We start from the raw sequence: 11,127 nt of genomic DNA, 5'->3' as shown, positions 1-11,127 counted from the left end.
CAGTCCCCGGAGGGTGCCCCATCTTGGGGGCCTGGGCAGGCGCCCGCCCTCCACGGAGATGGGTGTCCTTCCTCCCCCCAGCAATCGCTTTGATTAGGCCGTACGTGGTTAGGAGTTTCAAAATAAGGAGCAGGAGAGAGAGCGAGAACGAGAAGGAGAGCAAGCCTGCGAGCTAGAGAGCGAGCCAGACCCCACGGAGGCGCCCGAGGAGGGGGCGCGCAGGAGCCCGCGCGGCACAGAGCGCTCTGTGGCCACGGGGCGGGCGCGCAGCCGCTGCTAGCCGGCCTTTCCTTCCTTCTTCCTCCTTGTAGTAGTATTAGCATCAATTTCTTGCTTTCCCCCCCCCCCCCCCCGCCGGAGAGGCGTGGGGAAGCGGAAAACCCGAGAGGGGGCCAGAGAAAAAAACAACAACAAAAGGAAGTCAAAATCAAAAGAAAGAAACCAAAACAACCCCAAGACCGAACCAGAGCGCAGTGACCGATGGCTTCGCTGTACCAGCGATTTACAGGCAAAATCAACACCTCTCGGTCCTTCCCGGCGCCCCCGGAGGCGAGCCGCCTCCTGGGCGGCCAGGGGACCGAGGAGGAAGGCGGCGGGGGCGCCAGCGGCCGGACCCTGTGTCCCCCAGCACCCCCAGAGCTCGGCGCCAGCAGCGCGGGGGGCCGGCCACGGTTCCAGTACCAGGCGAGGAGGCACGACTGTGAGGATGAAGACGTAAGCGCATTGGGGCTCCGGGGATGGCGGGGGCTTGGGGTACTGCTCCAGGGCGAGGCGCGCTCGCGGGCCGGCTCTCTCCTTGATGGTCTCTACTCTTCCCTGTCCTCTGTTCATCGCCCCCCCCCCCACCCCACCCCCCGCGGGCTCCGCCCTCCCCCACTACTCCTGATGGCATCCACAAATACTCTCCTTAGCGCCAAATCGCGGTCACCAAGGTGCTGTGAGCAGGTCTCTGCAGAGGTGGCGGCTGGAGTTCTTGGCTCTGGAGGGGAGGGTTTGTGGTGCCGGGCCAGTTAGGCTTCTGGAAATGCTTTGGGGGTGTCACTGGATATGGGGTTGTATGTTTTTCATTGCATGCTGCTACGGATCTGCAGGAGAGAACTAAATCTGTCTGTGTTTGTAAATCAGCATCCTCCCTCCCTTCCTTCTAGATTCAGGAAAGATTACACCCCCAATTATTTTCTTCCCCTTCCACCTGTCATGGGATTCAGACCACCTTCCACTGTGCCGCCTCTTGGATGCCTTAACTCACTGACTCCTTTTTTGGTGTTCTCACTTCTCCCAGATACCAGCATTGAACTCCCCAGTCCCTGCCGAATGTTTGTTGATAGCACTTTGGATGATCCACTCTACCTTAGACCTTGTGCAGGGAAAACTTCTCCGCTAGCACGTTTCCTACTCTTCTCAGGGCTGGAAGTCTGGGTTTCAAAGGTTGGATTTGCATATCGCCTTAGTAACCAGTGACTCATGCAAATCATCAGGCAGAAGGAAGGCCTGATGGATGGAAGAATTAAACCACCTTGTATTGATCTTTCCAGTGATTTAGAGGGGCAAGAGAGATCAGGAAACAGGGAAACGGCCTTTTTCTGTGAGCCCTTGTTTTCTGAGGTGGGGGTGGGGGGACTCCCAGAAGAACAAGCTTGGTTGGCATAGACCCCAGAGACCCTCAGAAAGTCCTTGCTCAGTTGTGCCTTTGACTACACCCTGTACTACCAAGTTCTTACCGAATCTCTAGATGTATCTCTACACTGATTTACCCTGGGTTGTATGTTTCCCTTGCACTGAACAGGGATTGTTCTTCAAAATGATACCTTTCCTGATTATCTGTAACCCACTTCTTGTGTATTTATTTTTATAGTGCAAAAGAAGAGTGTGTGTGTGTGTGTGTGTGTGTGTGTGTTGCTGAGTGGTTTCAGAGGGCCATTTACTAATGGCCAGATCTTGCAAAATTGGTCAGAATTTGTTGTTGTTACTCACAGTTTTTGTTTTTTGAGGTGAAGACCGAGATAAAGAGGGCAAAAGTTTTTGTTTGTGTGTTGGGGGAATGCAATTTAGACACACATGATCATGAGACTCTGCATGAGATGATTTTATACTCTTTTTAGATCATTTCTCAATTCTTCTGGGAAGTCCAAGTGATGTCCCCAGTACTGAGGGCAATGGATGAATGCTTTCGTCATCGGGTACAAAGAAGTAGATGTCTGGTCAGTGAGCAAGAACTCTGAAGAGATAATAATCCTGGGAGGTTCGGGGAAGACAAGTGAGCAATTCAGACAGCAATTGGCACTTTTGTTTGAAACAAGGCTTATGATTGTTGACATAGACTGCCACCATCCAGAGTCGGTGATAATGCTTGTACAGAAAACTTGTGCAATTTCTTCTCAATGGACCCTAGGTGTCGCTAGGAGAAAGGAAAGGCAAACTGTTTTCAATTTTGTTTCAGATGGTGGTTTCTCTTTTTCCCTCTCAAATCTCAGCTGTGGTGTGTGTTTCCTTCTCTCCAGGCTGACGGGTGTCTAGAACGGTTTCTCAGTGAAGCCAAGGTGTAGACTGGAGTCACACACTGGGGGTTTGAATTGGTAAATGACTTCTACCGATGTGGCTCTGATCAGCCTTCCTCAATGCCATTCTGTATGCCTAGATTCACATCCATTTATCGTTCCTCAAATATACAGGGCTAAAAACCATGAAACCTGAGAAAGCTGCAAACTGGGCAAAGTAGAAGCCCGTCGGAGCAGGGAAACTACAGTTCCCACTAAGAGAAGATGATAAGCATTACCCCGTCACAGCTGGCAAACTCCCGAGACCCAGACAAACAAGGCAGTCCTGTTGAGTCCCAGCTCGCATCGGCCTCACTGTCTATGCAGAAATGTTTATGCATGTAGTGTACGGTGGATGTTTAGGAGTCTTATGTAAATGTGTGTGTGCCCTTATTGTTAGTTGCCATGGAGTCTATTTGGACCCCTGGAACCCACGGATGAAGAGTAGAATGGCTTTATCAGGCTGTGACCCCCGATGAGCAGATCCCAGACTTGTCTTCCAAGGTGGGTCCAAACAATCCACCTTTCTGCTAGCAGTTGAGTGCTTACCCCTTTTTTAAAAGACTCCTGTATATTCTTATAGATGTATATATATACACACTATCTGCTATATCTAATCATAACTTGAACTTAATCAGTAACCACCCTCATAAACAAATCGCACATCTTGCCTGGGGGTTAAGACTACAATCAAACCAATACTATAAGACCAGCCAAATACAGCATCAAGTACTCACTTGATAAGTGTCAGGTGAATTTCTTGAAAACATCACTCGCAATTAGGAAGGTACTATTTTAAAATTTACTAAGAAATAGATGGGCATTTAAATAAACCATGATCCATCCAGAAACAAAGCTTTCAGTGTTCCTAGGAAATTCAGTCATTGCTGCTGAGTTGCTTTGATCATGTTAACCCTCCAGGACAGAGTGGAACTGGCCCCTTAGAGTTTCTAAGTCTGTAAATCTTTATGGGAGCAATGCCACTTTTTCCCCCCATGATCCGCTGGTACAGGCTTCTGACCTTTCAGTAAGCATCCATGCGCTTAACCTCTGTGCCACCAGGGTTCTCTTGATATTTGATACTTAACTAGTTCAAGAAGACATTAGCTATAAAACTGAGTTTTAAATGCCAATGCTCATGCAGATTGAAGAAATTTAATCGTTTTAAATTGTGCTATCGGAATTTAAAGCTGAAGATGTACAGCTAATTAGGAACCCCGTTGCACATTATATACATCTCTGCACTTCCTATAAAACAGGGCTTTCATTTAAAGCTGCTTAAGCGCTGGGAAGCCTGACTGCTTAGGTGGGAGCTGTCTCCGGTGCTGAAATAGTTGCCTGAAGTGGATAGATTCTGGCTCAAGGAGACCCCAAGTGGATCAGCTTTGTGAGAATAGAACTGTGCTCCACAGGGTCTTCCATGGCTGGCTCTGGGCGGAGAAGATTATCAGGCTTTTCTTCCCAGGTGACTCTAACCTCCAACCTTTTGGTTACTTCCCAAACCCATCAACTGTTTGCCATGCCCAGGGAGCCCCTCTGCATTTTTTTGCTGATATCGCTAAGTGCCCTGGAATTGGTTTCAACTCATAGCGACCCCTCTGTATACCAAACAGAAATACTGCCCAGTCCTATACCATCCTCACGGCTGTTACAATGTGTGAGCCCATTATTGCAGCCACCGTGTCAACCCACTTTGTTAAATGTCTTCTTTTCTCTGACTCTCGGCTTTGCCAAGCACGATGTCCTTCTCCACGGACTGGTCCCCCCTGATAACTTTTCCAAAGTACATGAGACAAAATCTCACCAGCTTCACTTCGAAGGACATTCTTCTGTACTTTTCTAAAAACAGATGTGCCCCTTCTTCTGACTTTCCATGATATATTTCAGAATTCTTTACCAACAGCCACACTGTCTGCATTAGGGCACGAGAAACCTTTATTACTTTTCTCTGCATCGTACCAGGCCTAAGACAGGTGGCATTATTGCTCTGTGTGGCTTGTCAAACAGGGAAAGCTATTACAAGATACAGAAACAACTTCCTTACCTTATTTACCTAGATAATGGTAAAAATAAAAAGAGTCATGCTGCCTGTGCACCTCCTGCCCTCCCCTCTATATAAAAATGTAGGTCTTGACAATGTGACTGGATAATTCTCAAAGGTCAAAATTCAATGTAGTGCCAAGGTCAATCAGATGCAGAGTTTCCAAAGCAGGTACGTAGTAATGCATTATATATATTCATACAAATTACATTTCCTACAAAGAAACTGCCACAATGTGTAGGTTCACAGAAAAGCCTCTTTTGGTTGAGTTCATTGTAAGATGTGAAGTTTGACTTTTAAAAAAATCATTTTATTGGGGGCTCATACAACTCTTATCACAATCTATACATACATCAAATGTGTAAGGTATATTTGTACGTTTGTTGCCCTCATCATTCTCAAAACATCTGCTCTCCACTTGAGCTCTTGGTATCAGCTTCTCCTTTTTCTCCCTCCCTACCCATTTAACCCTCCCTCACAGACCCTTGATAATTTATGTTATTATTTTATCATGTGAAGTTAGACTTTTAACTAGAAACAAATCCAGAATATCTTTTGTATCACAATTTATTAATCAATTTTGGATTTATTTAAATATAAAGTCAATTATTTGAACAACTCCTCTGAAGAATCAATAGCCATTTTGATTAAAAATTCATTGTATTGGTTTAATAATAATTTGACTCTTAAAGGAAATTTTGCTGGAAGTGAGTTTGACTGTAATTTAGTAACTTTCTATTGGAAAAACTTGAATAATTATAAGATACTGAACTTTGTCATACACCTGTTGGAGCATTTCTTTTGAATTGCTCAAATATTTTTTGGAGGTCTTATGCACTGTAAGGTTGGTGGTTTTATTAAAGGACATTTCAAAGTGCTCCTATATTCTTCAGTTTTACTGACTGGCAGTTTCATAACAACATAAAAGAAATGATGACACAATTTTAAAATAGAAAAATGATCAAAACAGGGATTGAGCCTGATAGGACCAAGTTCATTGTGTGAAATGTTTTCGACAACTGACAGACCTGCTTTCTCTCCTCTTTAACTTTTGAATGACACGATGTCAACATCCTGTTAGTCTTTGGGATTTACCAGTTTTATTCTTTCTTAAAGAGTTTGGTTCTACAAAGAAGTTCATATGCTCTTTTTTTTCCTGGTGCTTACTTTTTAATCAGTTTTAATTTTTAAAGTGTGAATCTCTCATTAATTTCTTAATATATCAGAAAGAGGCTTCAGTGTTCATCTACGTGCTTCATCACTAGGCTAGCACAGGGTTGATTGAAGTGTTAAAAGAGCTCTCAGGTAAAGTTGTCATTTTACTTCCTCCTTACAATAAACCAATCCATGCCAACCCTATTGCCATCAAATCAATTCTGCCTCAAAAAGGCAAAGCTGGAGTCAACCAGTTGGGCCCTTCTAGCCATAATTCCTTATGTTATGTATTATAATTCTAGGCTCTATATGCCTGTAGCTATAATCCTGTTGGAGAGTGTTCTGTACTGTACAAATAGACAGGATTAGAGTGGAATTAACACCTGCTTTTAGTAGAGGGTGTGAAGGAACTCACACCCTTTTCTTGATGACATCTTTGACTCTACCTTAGTAGATAGGGTGAACCCTTTGTTTCCTTGAGAGCATCTTTAAGACTCTATCTTAGTAAAAAGTGTGATTTAAGAAACCATCCTTTGTTTTCTTGGATGAGGTATACATACCACAAACATATATATATATATATATATATATATATATATATGATATCACACATATAAACACACTGAGATATATATATCATACACATACACACTGTGCAGTTCTAACATAACATTTCATCATCTGTAAACCGTACTTCTTTTTTCCTGAGTGGACTTTTGTAGAAGCTTGAAGACATGCTGTGACTTTTGGACAGTTTGGGCTCTGGCTCTGCACCCCTACATTTGCATTGCCTCTGCTTGATCTTCACATCTGGGGCTGAACAGCACCCACCTCCATGGGAGACATTTCCTCAATGTGTTGTGAGTATCTGGGGACTTTGCAGCAAATCACGGAATCCGGGGATGTGAGGAAATATATTCATGGGGGACGAGTGGGAGAGGATGGAATGGAGCAGAGAAGCATCTTGGAAGAGCTGGCCATTTGGGACAGCTTTATTCTCAAACTGCTTGGGTTTGGTCTCTTATTAATTCTTCTATAGGCTTGCTATGAATCAGAATTGACTTGATGGCAGTGAAGTTTTTGCTTTGTTTTGTACCTACCATTCCAAATGAATGTTCAGCTCAATTTCCTTATTTTTCCTTCCATCTCCTTACTTGGCATATGAAGTACAAATATACATTCATGTACAAATTACATTCTCTTAATAACTAAGTTTCATTTTTGTGAAATGAAGTATCATAATAGATATATTTAGAAGTCCCCTCCTTAACTTAATGCACTATAGCCCTATATCAGATCACCCTGTTAGATAAAATAATTATAGCCTTAAAATGTTTAACTTCTGAAAATTTTCACTATACTTTAAACCCACCAGAAGCATTTACTACTTAAAACAGCCTCATGGTGAATGCTGTAGTAAGTTAATTGATCGCCACTTACATTGTTACTGCAATTTCATATCTTCATATTTTATTATGCCACAAAGAATTTTTAAAATAATATGATTATGATACAATCGTACAAAATGCTGCTTTCATAAGGAGAGACTTGCCATACAAAAGTAACACTGGTGATTAAAAGAAAGAAACAGAATAGAGACAGAAAGTCATTAGACGTTCTTATGAGCTGGGCAGGTTGGGCAGGGCGAGACGTGGGGAGTCATTTCTTGATGGACCCAATTCCTGCAGCGGGGATGAGGAATTCTGGAAGTCAATAGCGGTGTTGGTTGCACAGCATAGTGAATGCAGGACGTTGCTGGTTTTGACTTCAAATGACTAATTAATTCTACATCGCATACATTTACATCAGTAATTTTTTTTTTGAAAAGGCACCACGGAAATAAATGAACAAGCAAAGAGAGAGGCAGGGCCAGCTGAATGAAAACTGAAGCCAAATATAGCCTCCAAAATACCTGGCACCTGCACTGCACCTTGTTGTCTCTAACGTGGCGTCATCTCCTCGCACCTCCTCAGTTACCTTGGGAGGGAAGGAGTCTATTACAGAGACCTAAGCTTTTGGCTGGAAACTTCTGTAAGGGTAGACCGAATTTCTTTTGATTTGAATGGGTCAGCTGCCAAGTGAGAATTACAGCAAACATATTTGAATGTGTTGATAAGTCTATGTTTCCTAGAACCAGCCAAAAAAATTACATATCTGTTTTAGACAAATTTGTGTATGAAAAATGAGCAAACTCTCTTCCTGGAAGATTTGGATTCTGGGGCAGCAGTAAGGAGTTTAGAAGGAAGCATGAAGCCTACTTTCCTTTTTTCCCCTTCTCTTGTTGCCAGCGGATCCTTTTAAGCCATTCACTTGTGTATGATGCCTCTGGATTTAAAGATGTGTGCAGCATTCAAAGAGCACTGTACTAATGTGTAATTTTGACAGTGAACTCACTCATTTCCTAACATGGGATTAATACTCCGGTTGCTAGACAGGAACTTTTCTAGATTCTGGTTCTCGACTTGTTTTTCTTCACAAAATAGAGCTTTTTAGTTGAAGTTTTTTTTCTCCTTTAGAGTCAGAATGATTAATGAGTTTAATTTTTGCAAGCAACTGGCAGGAGTTGCTGAGTAAGATGTACATGCTGATTGTATATAACCTTGTTCCTTTAAATTACTCTGATGATAACAATGCATTAATCAAGTGCATGAAAACCACTTCTCTGCAATATACAATATTGATCCCTTTCATGGGGCAGTGCCTGTAAAAATAATAATTGCTGTAATCCTCTAATGCTTAAATACTAGTTAATAAATCTGATTGGTGTTCAGAGAGCTGAGGGCCCATCTGCCATAATATGATTTGCTTTTTGATACTCATATATTAAAAAAAATCAGCCTTTTTCATTAGCACCTTTTGGAACATTTATCTTCCAAACGATCTGGCATTATGAAGTTTTCTGAAATGGAGTCTTTAAAAATTTGATAACATCTCATTTTATAAATGAGAAGACTAAGACTAATTATGTGAATAAAATAAGGGAAATCACTTGGGGTCTCTGAGCTTCGGAGACCCCGTTTCTGTTCTCTGTCCTGGTCTTTTCACTGTGTTCTGCTGTGCCATAATTGAGTTGGGAAATTAAGTGAATTATGAAATCAAATGTTCTGCATTCTTTGGGTGCTAAATGGATGTGATAATTGCCAAAGGGAGCAAAAACAAATTTTGTAGCAGTATGATTAGGATTTTGCCCAAAATTAGTTTTCCATTTATTCTGCAAATATTCTTCCTCTTTTCCAGCAGCAATAATGCCCATTTTCAAGCACAGGTTTTCTCTATGATTGAAAATATATATACTTTGCAGAGAAGATTAGAATTCAGCGAGGTTATGCAGTCCAGATGGTAGAATGCTAGGTGGTAGCGGGACATTGAGAAACTCAGTTTCCCAGAGTGTAACATTGTTAATGACCATGGCTAACTATGGAAGGTCATGGGCTGGTGGGTATTTGCATTTCTCTAACCCTTCCCCCGAAGAACTCTGCCATCCTTGATTTACACTCTGTCAATATGGTAACTTGGGCATCATCAATAGCCTCAAATCATGTTCCTGTGAAATATTCTTTTAAGCTTGAAAGGACAAGATCAGGATATAGGGTGAATGAGGTAAGGTTTCCCAATGTCATGCTCATGGACAGCCGTTGCTCTCCAAGTAGATTAAGCAGATGCATTGTTTTGATGGAAAACATGTCCTCATCCTAACTTGCCTGACCTTGACCTCACCAGTGAAGCTTCCATTTTCTAAAAACGCCTTCAAATAAGAAGTTGTCTTAGGTCCTTTGAGAAAATCTAGCATGATTACCCCTTAGGATTCCCCCAAATCAGTTGATCCCTCTGCCTTGAATTTCACCGGCACAGCAGATCCCCTGGGAAGCTATCCTTGTGAGTGGCCTCTTTCTTTGGAAGGGACTCTAGTGAGACTATGACACGCACATGACTGAGAGAACTTGTCTGCCGTCGTGGACTGACGGCAGAGACATGTTCTACATGTTTTGTTTGAAATAAACCTGTGCACGTGTGAAATGGAACACAAGTAGCAATGCATTTTTTGCTGTCTCCATCTAGATCTGTTCTGTATTGTGTATCATAGTCATAATACAGTTTAAGGTGACATCAAACCAAAAAGAGATTAGGAATGGAATCAGGAGATTTGGAAGAATTAGAAATGAAAGCTCATCCATCAGGAAGGGAGAAGGATGATGTTGAACTTGAAGGTGGAGAACCATCAGTGACAATGGCTGGCCATCTATCTCCCTAAAAAACTTCTTCAAAACAGTTGATTGTCTAAACTTTGTCCAAATCCTTAGTCTCTTTCATTCAAAATTGCATGTAATATTCTTTTAGAAATAGAAAACAAATGCAAATTTGAAAACCTCTATAAAATTGTTAGGAGGTGACGCTCTGATCTCTTTTTTAAAGGCTTTGAGAGTTGCAGGGAGTGCACTGCCCAAGACCTCTAGATGCTTGTGTGTCCTGCCCTTCTCTGTAGTCTCTGCCCATGATTTCTGGTCTTCCCACAGCGAGAGAGGAAAGACAGCGGTCCTCCTACATCTGAAAGAAATGAGACCTTTGGTATCATCTCACTCTTCCTTTTCTTCATGATTCCCCAAACATTAAAGACAGAATTTTCCCTCCACTTTTACAAGTTTCATTAAGACCTTGAAGTTATATTCATCAAGCAATTAATATGTTACTAGAATGCTGGAACTGAATTACAGAATACTTTAAATAACCCTTCTTCTTTGAACTTTACATTTTCTTTAGTCATATCTATTTCATTTCCTCTTCAGTCTGAACATGCATATCCTCAGCAATGCTGTTTAAGTCACATATGCCCCATGACAGGTGTTTCATCCAAAGCATCCACAGCTGTTGGCATGTCCACATCCAGGTTCCATGTTCGCCAGTGCACACTGTCAACCAGCACAACTCTTCAGAAGAAACCAATCTCACTGAAACCTGGAGAGTGGAGAGGTGGAGGGATGGACAGGAAATGCCAATGAAGGGGAAGTGGGCAAATGGGTCAGAGAAGTCAGGTTTGGTTCATTTTTTTAAAAAACTAAGTTAAGTTATGTGAAAGGCTAGCTTCTCCTTTGGGTGAATGTAATGGTCATTAGTAACTCAGTCAGTAATCCCCACTTTTAGGCCCTTATTAAGTTACATTCCTATGCCCCTTGAGAGTTAGAATTGTCTACGTGACTGGTGCTCTCTGAAAAAATGGGAGTGGAAGTGAGTGTCCCTTTTTAAAGGGAACCTTTTAAGAGCAGCATTTGCCTCCTTCCTCAGGCCCTGGAGCCCAGAGGTATTCCAGCCAGTGGCTGTTCTGTGAGAAAGATACAAGCTTTTTTTGGTGACTCACAGAGATTATGTTGCTGTAACTTAATGAAGCCTGTCCTGAGT

At 42.3% G+C, this 11,127-nt stretch overlaps 1 protein-coding gene across 1 annotated transcript in view; it reads left to right on the top strand.

Moving 5' to 3' along the window:
- Positions 1 to 480: 480 nt before the first annotated feature.
- The window catches only part of DPP6 (dipeptidyl peptidase like 6), an 890,123-nt gene continuing 879,476 nt past the window's right edge, over positions 481 to 11,127 (top strand). The window contains exon 1 of the mRNA XM_075550777.1: positions 481 to 714. Coding sequence (XP_075406892.1) covers positions 481 to 714 — 234 coding nt within the window. The remainder of the gene's footprint in view (positions 715 to 11,127) is intronic.

This window comes from Tenrec ecaudatus, chromosome 5 (genome assembly GCF_050624435.1).
Source record: "Tenrec ecaudatus isolate mTenEca1 chromosome 5, mTenEca1.hap1, whole genome shotgun sequence".
In the NCBI taxonomy this organism is placed as follows: domain Eukaryota; kingdom Metazoa; phylum Chordata; class Mammalia; order Afrosoricida; family Tenrecidae; genus Tenrec; species Tenrec ecaudatus.
The sequence above is the reverse complement of the archived record's forward strand: the minus strand, read 5'-3'. Positions and strand labels throughout refer to the sequence as shown.